Source organism: Anas platyrhynchos, chromosome 7 (genome assembly GCF_047663525.1).
Source record: "Anas platyrhynchos isolate ZD024472 breed Pekin duck chromosome 7, IASCAAS_PekinDuck_T2T, whole genome shotgun sequence".
Taxonomy (NCBI): Eukaryota; Metazoa; Chordata; class Aves; order Anseriformes; family Anatidae; genus Anas; species Anas platyrhynchos.
In genome coordinates, this window is record NC_092593.1 from 30,398,425 (window position 1) to 30,415,746 (window position 17,322).

General features: G+C 41.9%; 1 protein-coding gene across 12 annotated transcripts in view; it reads left to right on the plus strand.

The window, feature by feature from the left end:
• AGAP1 (ArfGAP with GTPase domain, ankyrin repeat and PH domain 1) overlaps positions 1-17,322 on the plus strand; it is a 362,269-nt gene that overhangs the window by 233,262 nt on the left and 111,685 nt on the right. For 8 of the 12 annotated variants that reach the window (XM_038182545.2, XM_038182547.2, XM_038182548.2 and 5 more), the window contains one exon: positions 16,118-16,279. The exons of the other annotated variants lie outside the window; for them this stretch is intronic. In XM_038182545.2, the coding sequence (XP_038038473.1) occupies positions 16,118-16,279 (162 nt within the window). The remainder of the gene's footprint in view (positions 1-16,117; positions 16,280-17,322) is intronic. 12 annotated transcript variants of the gene reach the window in all.

Below are 17,322 nucleotides of genomic sequence, written 5' to 3' on the forward strand. Positions count from 1 at the left end.
CAGATGCTGCTCTTTGAGATGAATGTTTAAATAAAAATAAAAAATAAAGCCTTGCAGCTTTACAGTGGTGTCACAGAGCAGACATCCCTGCAGATAAACAGTTCTTGTATGGCATGTTGTATTAGTTTGGCTGGGGACCTGAAGCCATGATTTCATCAGGGCCTTTTTCAAGTTGTAACCTGTGTTTCAAGAGGCGTGGAGCTGGCATTGTCACTGGAAGAGTTCATAGGACAAAATTATTCATGGTTGGTTTGCTTTTTCCATTTTGCTTTTTAATGTAGATGACTGGGAACAGAGGGTGTTTTTCAACATATCCCATTATTTAGGGAAGAAAAGTGCTGGAGTGAGTCAATGTATCAACAGAAAAGGCATGTGTGCTTTTAAGACATCCAAACACTCTGAAACAGGCGAAAGTCATTTGATTGCTCTGGAGACGTAAGTTGTAGAAAACATGTGGTGATGCATACTTGGAGGTTTATGACATGGAACTGAGATATTTTGGCCTATGCTTAGATTTCTGGGTAAGAGGGAAGCAGCTTGTACGTGGCTTCAATGAAACTGGCAATAGTCCTTTTATTTCAGGGGTTTCTGTATATGTATTGCTATCTGTATGTGAAAATACACAGTAGGCATCTGTATCTGGTGGTACTGTTAGCCGCTCTGTAGGTATTGTGGCTAGCTTGAGGTTTTGTCACACAGCAATTTCTTCGAAAGAAAAAAGTGAATTATGCTAGAAAGTGCAAATGCTGGAAAACAGCTCTGCTTTTAGGCGGTTTTTCAAATACCATGATGGAGATAGTTGCACCTTGTCTGCTCTAGGTTTCTGTGTCATGTTGTTTAAAAATACTGAAAGACTTCTCTGTTGATGCCTGGCTACCACAGCTCAAAAGATCTGCTACAATTAAAGTTTTAATTAATTAAAGATCTACTACAATTAAAGTTTTAAACTGATTAATGCTTTCCTAACATATAAAAGAGTATATCCAAGGAAAGGCGAACCTGGTTTCTTTATCATTACCCACTTGAATACCTTCATTTCCCCTCTCATGCAGCTGGGAAGCTACACTGATCTTTCTTTAACCTTAAGCAAGATCTTGACCTGCTTATCTTTGCATGGCTCTCTTCCCACTGATAAAGCAAACAGTGATGTATTAATTATATTACCCTTATGACTGGCTGGAAGCATAACTGGAAGCATCTTTATAACTTAGTAGGGGGAGCAGGTAAAGGCAGGTGGGACTAAACAGCTCGGTGCTCTACGCAGCAGCAGTCAGCATGCTCATACCTTGCTACCTGCTGTCTTGTGCCCACTTTGGGTGCAGAAGGTGTTGGCTAAGGTTTTAGTGAGAGAGAGGGGTCAGTTCAGATGTGCACATCTGTGCGGTTGCATTTCAGCCATTCAGTGGCATGCATGGTGCAGTAGTTTTGGACCTGCTGCAGTATTTTTCCCCATAGTCATTGCTTCTAAAAGTCAGGCTGGTACATTTGTTCGTTATCAGCCATGATATTTCTTCTTTCAGGATTTTTCTTTATAAAAGAAGTTTTTTGCTGAATCACCCCCAAAGTTTGTTATTTTTTTTAACATAAAATTTGTTTCTTCTGCATGAGCTTCTTTGATTGAATCTTCCTTACTCCAAAGGCCAAATCTGAGGTCTGTCTGGTTGTTGCGTTTCTGGGCAGAGTAATCATCAGCAACAAGAGAGAGGAGCTTTATTAAGAAAGCCGAGTAATGTTTTCCAAGCCTACTGAGATCAATCAACAGCTGATTGATCCAAGCAGTGATTACTAGTTAAAAAAAAAAAAAAAAAGACGTTACAGCAGCCTTGATCTGGGAAATACCTGGCAGCAGCTCAGCTATGTGTCGGTCCGTATGTCATTCCCAATACTCTCACATTCAGGTAAGATTGAGGAGAGCTGCATTGCAGACGGCGATTTTAAAATATATGGGGAGTGTTAGTATTGTAAAAATATATAGTTACAAGCTGTGCTTGGCTTGGTAATCTCAACATTCATGTGCTCAAGTGTATTGACAGTGGTTTTTATGCAGAGGGGTCACAGCTTCTGATCAGTGGGACACCTGTAGGAATTCACTGCTCAGCTCCCACAGTGCCAGGAGGAGTCCGGGTATCTCTGCAGTTATCTGTCATGCAGCTAAAGATATTTGCAAATTATCCCTTGTTCTGTCTGTCATGCTGTCTCAGAGCGTTTTCTCAGTTGTTAATACGGGCACAATGTTGTCTTCATTTTGAGTGATGTTTTAAAATTGATCTCAGACTGAAATTGTCTGTTACTGTTTTCCCGTTGACAAGTTTATGTACACAGATCTGCTCTGTACTGAGGAGGTTTGGACCAAGCACAAAGAAAATCAACACTTGCTATTTTTATTTGTAGCCATGCAAATACCCTACGTTCTCACTGCATCACATTTTAGCTCACTCCCAAAACAGTCATGTTTTGTATTTCTGTGGTTTTGCCAATGTGTATTTGATATGTGGAGGAGAGTAGTATTTTCCATGCTTAGAACCAAGGATGGTATTTCATTTAGTAGTTCCATGTGATCAGGAACAGGCTAATTTTCCTTCTACTGTTATATAATTGCGTACAGTTTAGTGAAAAAGTTATGGTATTACAAGAATACCAGGACTCAGTTAAAATGTCCAAGATTGCTCCTGGAAATCAAATTCAAGTTCTTTGCTTATACACGGTGATAAGCCCAATACCACTAAAAGGATCTCTTTGATGAAATTCCATATTTTCCATTTGTTACGTTCTTAGAAAGGGTTGAATTTACTTCCAGTCAAACATTCAAACCAGAAGAGTCAGTTTGCAAATCTTTACAGAGCCTTTGTACTGGACTTAGAGTTTACTGGTTGTTATCCTTGTTGACTTCTACGTATTAAACACGTAGAGGAGAGGAGGTTTCAACTTCAAAAAATAATCAATAAAAGTCTGCATTTTAAATACTCTGCTATTGAATCTCAGGCCTGACTGCTGTATGTAGTCATACAGGAAGAATGGGAGAAGGAATTAAGCTAATTAGGGAGATGGTCATGAATTCAGGAGGGATATACACAGTTATTGGGTAATATGAGTTGAAATATTCAAGTAGTAAGAGAAAGTTTTATGTTAGATCTGTTAATGCAGATGTCACATGCAAAATAAAAAAATTAAAAGCATGTCATTCCCAGCACACTGAATTTCACGTTGCTTTGGGGCACTTCTCTGAACAAGATTGTTTCTCTGGTTTTAAAGACTGTTTGGTAAACACAGACATATAATAACCATCTCTGTGACAGCTATCCTGATCTGCAAGTGTGTTTACATCCCAAACATCTGGAAGCAGATCTCGGGGAAATAATCATTTCAACAACAAAAGCCAAGTTCCAATCCTCACAAGTTTCCATTTCAGAGACATAAGAAAAATAAAGGCCAATCTGAGAATATATGAAGGAAAATAACATGATTGTTTCCTGCTAGGCTTCCACTCTGGCACAAGAGCTGGAAAAAACGTTTCCTTAGCATGTATGTGGTAGGGCAGTAACCAATCTGGAATTGAAACGAGTGCGAAAAGGTTATATTCTCTGTAAGAAAACAGACAAATTAGTGGAAAGTAAGGCTGCTTCCCCTCTTGCAAAGCCAAAGGGCTTACCTGGCAGCAGGTTCATTTTCACTCTCTAGAAGTTTTGCCATGACACTTTAAAAGTAAAACCTGGTTTCTGGGCTTTCTTGTTTTCTGTGGAAGTATAGTTTGGGGTTTATCTTCTACTAACTGAGATTGTGTCTGATTCTCCTACGCCGGTGCAGAGGGATGGGGCTGTCTTGCTTTTGTTATGTAAAGGTTTTAAATCACAAGTTTGATACTAGGGCTTTATGAAAGGTGCTCGTACTTGTCTGCTGGCTTGAGAGGGAGCTGTGAGTCGGGGGAAATGGAAGCTCGTTCCGTTTAATATGCAATTCTGAAGTTGTTACTTTTAAAGCAAAGATGTTTACTGTTGCTTAAGTCACTTAGATAATGTAAATTTAAATTTAAATTTGCGTGGTATTGGACATCATGTTGTTGATGTGCCTAATCTGGAAGTACTTCAGAAGAGGATAACTTGTGGACTTGCTCAGTTCCAAGTTCATCTAGCAGTTGGTAGCTTATGGGAATGCTGTTAGAGCCAGCACCACTGTGAGCCAGCCTATGGACAACTCTCTACGCCTTGAGGAAGCAGACTTGGTTCTTGCTGGCTTTGGAGCGGGGACAGGACTGGATTTCAGTACTCCCACCTTAGGTTAGTTTTGAACTGGCAACCTGAAAGTGAACTTAATGCCATAATCTCCTCCAGGAGTCATTTATTTCTTCTCCTGTGGTGGTTCCACACCCATGGGTAGCTCAGTGCCACCATGCTGCTCTCTTGCTCACCCTCCTCAAAGGACCAGGGGAGAAAACACAATAGAAGAGGGCTTGAGGGTTGAGGCACGGACGGGGAGATCCCTCACCAGCTCCCATCATGGAAAGGGCTGGGCAGGGAGCACCCTGAGCAAACCAGAGCCCCCATTGATCAAGGACGCAGCTCCACCACTCCTTGGTGCTTGCTGTTTGCCCCTGCTCTGGCCTGGGGTCCTTTCTGTGGGACACCGGCCTTCCCTTGCCTTCCCCTTGTGGCCACGTCCACCCGCTGCAGCCGGCCTCCTCCATGGGCTGCAGCATGGAGACCTGCCCCGCTGTGGGACCCGTGGGCCGCAGGGGGACAGCCTGCTCCACCAGGGGCCTCTCTCCTGCCCTCCTCCTGCACCCACCTAGCAGGCTGGAGCTGGCTCTGCTCTCACACAGGGCAGCGCCAGGGCCCTGTGCGCAGAGGCCTCCCTGCAGCCTCCATGACCAAAACCTCCCCACGTACACACTGCACACCGCTGCAAACAACCCAAAGCCTGAGCTACAGCAGGAGCCAAAGATGTAGAAAGTTCACATCTAAAAATAGCATATGGTGTAGGGATAAGTTGTTTCCTGATTAACAGTTCATTTAAATAATTCGGTGCTATTAAATTTACTTATGATAGTGGATGTACAGTATTTGAAGCCTCCTAAAATGTGTTAGCTCCATAGCCATCATTAAGTATGTTAAAGGTTGTTATCTGCTAACGATATGTGACATTTCGGACATGTTCAAAGAACACCATCTTCACATTTTTACAAATGTGCGTTTTCTATTTGTTATTAATTGTGAAAATCTATCAAATCAATGCAGTGGTCATTAAATAACCTTATCTCACACTGAAGTGCTTGGAATCAGGCTGAATTGTAATGGCTGCCTTCCAGATTTTTCTTTTAAGAAGGTAGAGAATTGATTTCTAAATTAGACTGGTATACCTTCAGTATATGACTTCTGATCTAGTGTCTTTGGATTCTAATACATCTAATAGTTCTGTTCTTTAAACACAGCATATTTTTTTTTTCTTTTAAGCCTATTTTATCTGCAGTCCTACCTGTCACGTTGGGTATCCATTTTCCATGGCACCTGAATCGTAGCTGCTGAGTCCAGAGAGAGTCAATACCCTCTGATATGTGGTATGCCACATGCAGGAGGGGAAGCATAATGTACAGCTGTGGGTCTGTCTTTTCATAGATTATGTTATTTCTTTATTAATTGGAGGTTACTGTGCAAATTTAGCTGCTATGATCAAGCTGTTAACTAGGTTCTGATTAGTAAAAATGTATGTCAAGCAAAGAGCTTGCTGTCACCTCCAAAGCCTGTAGGTCTTGGATGTATTAGCAAATGTATGCAGAACTGAGTCCAAAAGTCTTGAATCTGCTCTTAACTCCTTACTTGTAGGTGACAGAGGCTTTGTGCTGGTTTGACAATGCCAGAATATTTCTGGTTGAAGTCTTAAGAGGCCAGAGATTGCTGGTTAGCATTTTGCTACTAATTTTGTAGTCTAATGTCGTACATGAGAAGACTTAACGTGAAATGTTTTCTTTGCTTTCACTTGAGCATGAGTTTTACGATTCTACCACAGATCACAAACGCAAGTTTGTGGCTTACTTTTGTCATTAATCACCCAAGTCAATTTTCCATTTGGTTGGGTTTGCTGTTAGTTCAGTGATATACAGCTGTAGTGAATGAAAGGAGAAGTTGTCACTTTGCACGTTTTGAAGGGAAAAAGAAGCCCAGTTTTTTAGTGTGTTGGAGATTTCCCTTTCATCCCACTAGAGGGTGATCCCTCAAGGTCATCTCTTCCAGTTTGTTCATGCCAAGATTTGCTCTTTCCAGAACCAGGCAGAGAGAAACTTGCAATTTCAGTTCTCTCTGTTCCCTCCTATCAGGGATAATATTAGTGCTAAAGAAGGAAATATTTGATAAAAACACTGCATTGGTTAAATCTTGGAAAAGAATAAATTAGCTTGGATTTTCAGGGCATTCTAGGTTGTTTCATTAGAGAAGGAAGGAAATGACGTGCTGTCTTAAGATTTCTTCTTTCTTACATGGGCGAGCGGTGTCCATCTCCTGATGATGAGCTAGCTGAACAGCAGAAATGTGTCGCGAACCTTCCTGCAGATGCCTGTAGATGCCAGACAAGATGCAGGCGTTGCTGATCAGGCTGAGCCTGTTTCACTCTGGTTGATTTTATGCCTCTGTTGCGCCGTATCCTGCATAAAAATCACGGATCTGTCTTGTCCATCCGATGCAATCTTGCCGAGTTTTGATGGTTACACGTTGTAATACTAACCAGTTGGATGTTAAGACCTTTGCAAAATTGCTCATTCTTTTTCCCCCAGTGATTTTAAAATATTAAAGCCATCAGGAGGGTTGAAGCTGATTTACCAAAAGGGAAAAAAAATTCACAAATGTGTTTTGAGTATTGAACTGCCGTTGACATCTAAAGTCCCAACCATGCTGTTTTCCTCCACACTCCAGCAATCAGGACATCCAGCAAACCCATAAAAAACCAAACTAATAGCATGAATATTCAGTGACCTAGAATACTAATTATTGTCATGAATATTAATGTGATCGGACTTGCTTTTTCCTCTTCTCTTTCTCTCTGGCTCTTTTTTTTTTTTTTTCCACTCAGCCGGCTCTAAAGATGGGCCATAATGAGAGCATTTAAGAGAGAGAGCGCTCTCCGCCGTGACAGGGACCGGGGTAATAAGGAGAGCTTGATTAACGTGGTGCACTTGGGGGAGAGATGAGAAGATTCACGTGGGCCTGTTGTGGGGGAGGCAATGAGGCACCGGCGGCTGTGTTGCTGCTCCCTCAGATTAATGAGGCCTAAGAGTGCATTAGGAACAGTGACAAAGGTTTGATCTAATGGGCTCAGTCATTTTTCCTTTGAGTGACAGACGCACAGAAGTAATTGGCTGTGCAGAATGGCAGCTCATTGGCAGTACTTAAGGATACATTATCCCCGTTGTGTGGCCCGCAGAGGCTGTTTATCAAAACTGCTCACACTGCAGACATGCATTCACTTAGCTGCTGTTACAGTGGCAATAGCTATATGGAAAGGAAGAGTAATATCACATATCTATTGTCTCTTTTTTGAAAAGAAAGTTTCTTTGTTCCAATTTCTGAAGAGTCTGGAAGGTACTTGAATGCTTATGGTCTTCCCCCCATCTCGATGAGGCCCTGGTTACAGCTCGTAGGATTTGGGATGACTTTGTAGGCTTGCGGAAAGCATCCAAAGTTAGTTTGGTTATACTCAGTTTCGATATAGATACGGTGTGCAGGTGAGGTTGCCCATCCCCTTTCCAATGTTGTTATTATGAACTTCCACAGACAGCCAAAGGCATTAGGAAGCATTTTATGTCATTTGCCTGAGGCCCCTACACGTGCTTCACTGTACATGCAAGCAGCATAATGCCTCAGAATTAGCTGGTTTTGTGCTGTTATTGTTGCAAAGTTAAATTCACAATTGCTAACAGAATTCAGCAATACATGTATATTCAGCAATTCAAATACCAGCAATATAAAATAGACCATTTATCAATTTTAAATGGTTACCTCTGGGTCTTAAAGCTTTACCAAGCAAGAAACTTCTAGCAGGACCCTAGAAAGTGAGGTATATCTTATTTATGGCTGTTATGCCTGCCAGGAAAGGGAAACTTACCTACAAGCACGCTTTGATCCCAGAAGAATAGTCTGGCATCTTGAGCAGAAGCATTTCATGAAGATCTTGGGTTTAACTTTCTTTTAGAAGATATATCTTCTCAGATGACTTAATTTTCCCCTACTCTTGCTGTGTTGGCTTGGCACGCTCTGAGAATAATAGCTTCTCTCGTTATACTCCCAGCACCATTTCCTTCACCGCCAGGATGTTTCTTGGCATTGCCTTGTTTGTTCATTAGTATTGACCCTTCTCAGTTTGTACACTACTAATCAAGCCCCGTTCTGAGAGGCTGCCCTGCCAGGCTGCGAGATGGAAGGTCTTCCTCTATTAATAGCTGCTTATCTTTGGGACATTTGTTCAGAATGTAAACAGTTCTGAAAATCTTAAAAACAAGTAAAACCCACAAGCAAATCATTTGCTAGTATTGAAAATTATTATCGGCATACTGAAGAAGAGTTTTTCAGTGCTGAAACCAAGGAGTGTTTTGGACAGATGCTAGAGTCTCACTCTTTCTCATTCCCCATACAAATAGTCTCAAATTATTTTAGGTCCCTGATAAGTCCAAGGCCAAAATGATGTGCTATTTGCATATTGATATTTTTGAGCAGTCAGCTCAAAATCAGATCAAATCCGTAGCAATACTTCGGCAGGTTTTCCCCATTAATAACCCCACTCAAGAAGTAGATTAAAGAAGTTTGAGCCCTGTAGCCCTGGTCCCTCTGCTGCTCTTCCTGAAAACACGGCCAGAGAGTGCTCTGCAACCTGGCTGCTTCCCTGCCCTTCAATGCTGGCTGATTTGACTTGATCGGACAAGGAGGTGCTGTTGGGATAAGAAAACAGTGATTTAACCAGATTTCAGTGCTGGGCATGAGATAACTCTAGAACTGGCAAAGAAAAGAGGATACATATTTAAAAGCTGGGTGCTGGGATCTGAGATGGCAAACTGATAGGACCCAAAGGAGTCATTCCCAAATTTTCCTCAGCAAAAGCAGTGGTTGTTCCAACGTTCATACTTATTGGAAAGCCGAAAGTAGTGTAGGCAAAGAGTGGCACTGCTTCTTCATAAGCTGCTACTTATGAAAGTTTCATCCACTGGAAAGATTTCTGCGTAGTTCTGGGAATTAATTCATAAGCATAGCACAGAATTGAAGAAAGGGGTAGGGAATACTTTTAATATTTTTGCAGCTAGCAAAATGGCCTCTTTCTTTTTTCTTCTGCACCCTAATGCCTGAGGAAACTTCAGGGAGCACTATTGGATATGTTTTTTTAGCAGGGAACTAGCAGCCGATCTAATCTACTTGCAGTGCCTTTTAGTGAATTAGAGGGCATTTCAAGAATATGCAGTATACTTGCAACATAAATTGACCCAACATGATTTGAAACAATTAACCCTCTGATATCAAGAGTCAGGATTTCCTGACCCACAACTCTAATGTATTTTTCATTAGTTCTAACAGCTGGTGAGCAGAGCCCTCTGGCCTTCAGAGGTTTATTTCTTTTTTGGAAGAGAAACTCATAGTGAACATGAAGAGCAGAACACAAATAAAACATGGCCGTGGTGAAAGCGTAGCAATAGGCTGGTGCATCCAATTCAGTCTTTCTCTGCATCTGTGCAGACATTCCCTGAAGGTCTCATATGCTGTGGCTTCATGAAAAATATAGTTCTGCTTCAAAACTCTAGCAGTGTCTGCTCATCTCAAATTCAGAGGTATTAGATGCATTCCTGAACAAAGCTCCTTGCAACTCGGTGATCTGTTTGGGAGTCGGTGGGAAATCACAAATATGTATGCAGCAGTGAGTGGAGATCACCTGCGTGTATTTAAGACACTTTTATCTCACTTTTTATGGTACGGTTGTGAATTATATTCATTCTGCATTTGTAATTAGTGGGCGGCATAGTTGGTGAAGGCTTAAAGTGATGTGTCCATTAAAATAACCTGTGCTGCCCAGTGATGATTCACGATATTATTTTTGTTAAGTTGAAATACAGCAAAAGAGGAGTCGCTGAGATGCTGTCCAGTGTGCTGTTCTATTACAAGAGCAACATGACAAGGAGGAATGGTCTTAAACTAAAAGAGGATAGATTTAAATCAGACATAAGGAAGAAACGCTTCACTGTAAGGGTGGTGAGGCCCTGTCCCAGGCTGCCCAGAGAAGCTGTGGGTGCCCCATCCCTGGAGGTGTTCAAGGCCAGGCTGGATGGGGCCTTGGCCAACCTCATCTGGTGGGTGGTGTCCCTGCCCATGGCAGGGGGTTGGAACGAGATGGGCTTTAAGGGGCCTTCCAACCTGAGCCTCAAGCAGAGCAAGCCCCATCCAGCCTGGCCTTGGGCACTGCCAGGGATGGGGCACCTGCAGCTCCTCGGGGCAGCCTGGGACAGGGCCTCGCTGCCCTCATTGTGAAGAATTTCTTGCTTATATCTGATCTAACTCTCACCTCTTTCATTTTAACATTTTCCTTTGTCCTGTTACCACACTCCCTCATAAAGAGTCCCTCCCCAGCTCTCCTGCAGCCTCATTTAGGCACTGGCAGGCAGCTACAAGGTCTCCCCAAAGCCTTCTCCTCCCCATGCTGACCCTCCAGCTCCCTCAGGCTGGCTCTGTAGGAGAGGTGCTCCAGCCTCTGCCCATCCTCCTGGCCTCCCCTGGCCCTGCTCCCACAGCCCCATGTCCTGCTGGTGCTGCAGGGGTGTCTCATAGGAGAAAAGCCAAAGTCCCAGCACAGGAAAATGAGATGGGTTCTGCCCCCAGTGTGTTTCCATCAGCCTCTGAATTTGTACATAATGTGTGCATGTACGCGTTTGTCTGCTTAATTCTTCTTATGCTGAGTCCATTGTCTTGACTTGCTGTTTGTGGCTATTTACACTGAATAGATGGATTAAAAAAAATAAAAAATTGTATGAGCACACTGACTTTTCTCAAAGGCTCTTCTACTGCGCATTGAACAAAACTGAAAATTACCTTGAATCTTAATTTGGGTGGTTTTTGTAGAGCTTAATTGTTTGAACATTTTGTAAGTCCGATCATAACAGGGTATTTTATAATATCAGAAAAGATAGTTTTAATAAAGCTGTCTAGAGCTAGAAAAAGGAACTCTTCCTTTGATGCTCCTTTGGTAGATGAAAACATTTTTGTTCAATAGGAGACCAGCATCTTTTTTTTGCTCATTTGAGACCAGTTCTGGCAACATACTGATATTCATTCAAATATAAATGCCATATTCACTTTGAAATGCAAATTGTTTAAAGAAAAATAGCATATGGTAGAGGTAAGTACCTTTTCAAATCAGCTCCTACACTTTAGGGATGTGAGTACAGCTAAAATTATTCTTTGGAAAGAATCTGGAGCCTTTGACACATTGAAGCTTGAACTAATCAAGGCTTCCCAGTAAGCATATACACATATCCATATCAAGGAAACAGTGCTGAGAATACATGGATTAGCATAGTAATTTAACTGCCCCCTGCTAATCAACTTAAGCAACCAGCTGATGCATATATGATGTATTTGAAGAGGCGCTCTTTCAGAACTCCAGCGTGGGCCAGGTAGCTGACCATGGGTTTCATGGCAATGATGAGATATGTACTTATATCCATCTGTGTACATAAAGGTAGACATAAACAGATATGCATGTGTGTGTATACATGTACAGATGGGGAAGACAACAGATGCAGAATGCGTTGTCATCGCTGGTAAGAGCTTAACATGAAGGCTGCATATACCTGCAGGGCTTACCTTCCAGTGAGTATTCTTGCTCTCCTATTTTTAACTTGTCTGCTAAAAGGCTGAGATAATTTCTGCTGTTGAAGCTTCGTCTTGAAGCAAAAACAAGGGACAGTTGCTTTGTGGAGGCGAGGACTGGGGTTTTCCTGGTACAGAAGGGAAAAACCATAGGGCTGTTCGTAAAAGCCTTATGCAGGAAGAGCACAAGAGCAGCAGTTAACTTCCAGTAGCCCTTGTTTGGGTGTGACAGCATGCATTACTGCATACTGCTGCAGTGGAATACATGTCTTGGGCATGCTGCAATTAGATTGAGAGATGGGAAGAAATAGCAATAGATTGGGAAATTACGATTTTTAAATAAGGTTGTAACTACGAGTTTGTGCTAGAGCTGAACCCATTTTGGTGGAGCAGGGAATGGACCTGCTCAAGGTGTATTCTGTAAATCAGCCCTTCTGATGTCTGCCTGTGGATCCTGACTTGCGTAGTCTGACATGTTAAGAAAAGATCTTACAGTGTGTCAAAAAAAGTGGAATTTAACCTTGAATAAAAGGTATCGCAGGGAGCAAGCTGGTAACGGGGTTATCAGATGGTGGCAGCAGAAAGAGCTGAGTTGGGTTGTATCATGGATCACTAAGGTATAAACAATGGGACTTGGCAGCTATTTTTTGCTAACAGTCCGTAGCTTTCACAAATATAATGTGAAAAATAATTCCCATTTGGTTTGTAGTTTCTCAACAGATGAATGTCATAACCTGAGCTGCAGAGTTTCAGGAGGTGGCACTAAGGCAAAAGTAAAGCGCTTGGTGCTGCCATGATGACGTGTAAGTCTTAATGTTATGCCAGATGTCCTTTTAATGTTTTGTTTTTGCACCATGGTCAGAAAGCAACTGGACACTTGATTAAAAAACAGAAATCTGTGAACTGGACAAAAGCTGTCAACATACCAACATTGTTGGTCTCTGCAATTCAGCCACCCAGCACAGAATAACAGTGATGTGTCAGGCAGAGATGTCCAGTAATTGTTTTCCGTTTTGCCATGATACCCAGGAAATGCTCCATCTCAGCTTTCACATCCCAGTTTTCTCCTTCATGATCTTTGTTACAAAGATTCTCTTTCAGGAATTCATCAAATGTAGCTCCCCGTTTTACCAGGCGCAGAATGAAAGATAGCTACAGGCTAAAAGTGCGCTTTGCTCTTCTGTCTGGCAGGGTAGATGCCATTTGTCAGGCACTTGATGGGAGGAGGAGGCTTGTGTGTGTTTCTCAATAGGAAACCTAATTGTTTGTGAAAAATAAGTTGTTTCCAAAGCCATTTACCAGTAATACTCTGAAGGTGCCGCAGCAAAAATAAAGCAAAGAGTTTGGATTAATCTGCCACATAATTGTCACCCGGAAATTCGATTTGGTAAACTCAGTCAGTTGAGTTAATTGCAAAGTGAAAGGCTAATAAACAAATTCAGAAACAAGCCTAGAATAAATTTGGTAACTTTTCTGTAAGCTCATTTTAAAATAATTAAATAAAGGATCTGTAGGGGTCTCTTGTCTTAAGTTTTCATCAGAGGACCGCAAGGCATCGAGAAAAAGAACAGAAGTCATTTTTCTGCTTAAATTAAATGTATCAAGGTGCAAATTGTTCAAAATATTTTGAATCAAATGGGAAAGCAGAGTAGCTTCTGAGCTTGAAAAGCTCAGTCTTGTTTTGCCTTGAGATGGAAGAAAAAAGGAAAAGGCAGTTTAGTCATTCACAGAGCCCTGCAAACGTTGGTTGACAGGAGCTCTGGAGATCATCCCTGCCATCCTCCTGCCTGAAGCAGGGCTGTTACCAGTGCTGGGTGGGTTCAGCTGCGGTTTTGTGTAGCTGAGCTTTGGAAACCCGCAAGGACAGAGATCCTCCAACTGCTTTCTGCAGCCTCCTCCACTGCTGCATTTGCACTTCCAAGCTGCAGTGTTGCTACTGCCTTCTGTCATCTCCCACTGCCTATCGTTTGGCTCCCTCATCTTTATTAGCTTCTTTCTGGTAGCAGTCGGTGGCTATTAGATCAGCCATTCACCTCCTAACCAGACTCACCAGGCTAACCAGCCCGGCTCCTACAGCACTTGTAGGCCTCGCATTGCTAGAACTGTGACCATCCAGGCAGTTCTTTGCTGGATCTTTTCTTGTTTCCTTGGCCTCTTGAACTGGGGGACCCGTGGCTGAGGACAGTGTCTGAGATGCCAGTCAGGGTGTGCCCAGCTCAAAATGCAAACTGTCAGCTAGCATTTCCATTTCCTATTGCAGCTTCAAAATACTGAGCTGTAATTTGAAGCTCTGCTTTGCGCTTCCCTTTCTGTAGGCCTGGTTTCTGTGGTAAACTTGTTTTGGACAACTTGCTTTTTGTTACAGAAGGTCCTAAAACACCAGCCTAAGCAAATTGCTTTCAGTTGATGAGTTGAGCACGCAGTGTCCTGAAGGGGACCAGTTGGAAGCATGAATTTTTTCCACAGTTTGGCAGATGACGTTCTGATTGTGGAGTTTTGTGAACAAAAGAGTTGTCTGAAGAAGGTGATTATAGAGGGAATATGTGCCAGTGTCTGAAGGGGCGCTGCCCAACGCAGTTCCAAAATGACTTGGTGTAATTGAGCAAATTGTTTTAGTATCTCTGTATGTGTTTCACATCTACAAAACAGAGATTGCTGAACAGAAGTTCCTGAGACTGAGAAGTACATCCAAGACTCATGCGGACAGGTACTGTAAGAGATGGATCTGTGTTAAGGGCTAGAGTTGAGATTTAGTCGTGGGAAAAGGAGGGAGAGAAAGGGACAATTATGCCAACTCTAATAAACACAAAGTAGTTCACTAAGCTCTGCTGTCTTCCCAAAGGCTGCTCTGGGAAAAGACATAATGATAGAACTGGGAGTCAGGAGATCTGGGTTTTATTTTCATGTCTGCCACAATCTTCCTTTGTGGCCCTGGGTCATTTAACCTCTGAAAAATGGGGGAAATGATAGCAGATAATTAACAACCTCACAGGAGCATTGAAAATTAATTCATTAATTTTTCTGAACTCATCAGTAGAAGGTGCAATGGAAATCCAAAGTGTTATAGTATCTTATAAAATTGTGTCTGTTTCTTTCTCTTTACATATATTTTAAAAGGGTATTCTTAAAACCATATAAGACCTGTGGGGTGTCTTCTGAGAGTAGTCTCTGAAATTCAGCAGTGCCTGATGCCCTTAGGAAGATCCTGCCATGAAGAATGAAACTAGCATTGTAAAATACTTGTATTTTATAATATGCAAGTTCAACACCAAGAATGGAGTAAAATGTGGTCAGAAACAAAAACTATAGAGCAGACTTTTTTTTTCTTTTTTTTCTTTTTTTTTTTTTTTTTGCCAATGTCAAGTTTTGAGTAAGACTACCAGAAGTCTCCATTTCTGGAAAAGTTTCATTCATTTTGACTTAAATTTGATTCAGTAAAATTGCATTTCATATGTGTTCTGTGGGGAGAAAACTGTCCCTGTTGCATTCCTCCATGCTGTCCAGCATTTTATGGTCTTAGCCCTCATGGATTGTGAAAATACTAAAATTGTTTCTAGTGCTTACTCTTTAACACTGTTTTTCTCTGTATCTCACCCTTTGTGTATTAAGCTGTTAGAATTGTGAAAGGTGCGTTTCCGTGGGCCAGGACATGGGAATTATATTCACAGTCTATGGAAGGAGCCTCCATTGTGTGCTTTTTGTGTCTTGATACTGCTTTAATATTTAAAAATCTGGAGAAGTTTTTTGCTTGGTCTTGCAACAGTAGTAGTTACTTGCTTGCCATCCCTGTATCTTGGCTTTGGGAGACATAATTATTTGAAATTTTATTTAGAGTTCAGTCATTTTAAGCTCCTCAGGTTGAGTGGTTGTCTCGTTTTGGTTGCTAGTGTCAGCAGTGGATTTCAGGGAAGAATTTATTTTCCATGCTCAGTCTGTCTTCTGTGTTATACCTGTAACAGTGGAGAACCTATACAAAATGTGTCTGCTCATAGGGTTGTCAAAGCTTGTGTTTTCCAGTAGATGAATAAACAGAATGAGCTGAAATCTGGAAAATTTAGGCTATTTTATTGTCAGAAGTACCTGGCGAGCTTTGAGTGGGCTGCTGAAATCTGTGGTGCCCCAAGCTGGTTGCTGGACTGCTGTCTTCAGAGTTTCAGGGAGGGCTGCGCTGGTTTTTGTGTTGGTTAAGTACTTTCTTTTTCTGCTCTGTTAAGATGCACCCATCCATCTTCATGTAAATCAATTTTTATCTTCTCTATTGACACGATTTGTTTTCCATTTATGTCTAGGGAACGTGACTACTAGCACATCTGTGTCTCAGATGGCCAGTGGCATCAGTCTAGTCTCCTTCAACAGTCGTCCGGATGGTATGCATCAGCGCTCTTACTCGGTCTCCAGTGCAGATCAGTGGAGTGAGGCAACAGTCATTGCAAACTCTGGCATTAGCAGTGGTAAGAAACCTGGAGCTTATGGGGGTTGTGTGCTTTGGGGTGAAGGGAATTTGGTGTTTTGCAGTTAAAAGAATAAAACCAAACAAAAAAAACCTGATGGTGTTCATGCAGATGTTCTGTTGGAAGCCAGACTCCTAGCATCTGAGAGGAAAAGGAGAAATTACATGAAAGAACAGATCAATATTTTTTCAGTGGAAATAACTAATGTAATTATAACAATGCTCAATTTTAATTTCAGGTATGTAAATGTAGGTTGTTCACTTTGTATTCTTATTTGCTTATTCTCTGTGGTAGGTATTAGCAGTAAATTATCCTGCACATCTTTTCAGTGGTGTGTTTTCACTGTGGTCTTGCTTTAAAGGATGTGAATGACTGGCATACTTTTTTTTTTTTTCCTTCCTTTTAGTATTTTCTCTGCGCAGTGTTTAACAGCATTAAAAGGAGTACACGCTATTCTGGATGGCATTTTGCAATGATGGCAACAGTGAGATAGAGAGGGTGTCCTTTTTAAAGGATATGTAGGATAGTAAAAAATAAATATAAAAATGATTACATCTGACCTCAGTGGAGGGCAGGGGAGGACAGAGGGGCAGTGTAGTGCAGCTCACGTGCTGCTGGCCTGCTCTCGACAGAAATTCGGACACCCCTGGGGCAGCCATGGCAAGTGGGCTGGGACTGGAGAGCTGCTGATGGGGTGTGCTGAGGCACGTGGGTCTGTGAGCATGGGGTTTGTGATGGGCAATCATAGAAACCATGGAAATCTCATGAAACAGAGGGCAACATGTGGAAAGGAGGTGTGTAGGAGAGCACTGAGAAGAAATTGAGAGAGATTATGGATAACATGGGAGAAAAAGGTATGTAAGGAGGGAAGGAAAGTATGTAAGAAGAAGGGAAAAGCTCATGGTTGTACCAAAAATACTGAGAATTACAGGAGCATGAGAACTATTTAACATGTCCTGTATGTATCTGTGTGCTGTGTACGGTTTACGTCTGACTGTAGCCCTCTCTGGGAGGGTTTAAGCAGCTTGGTACAGCTTTTCAGT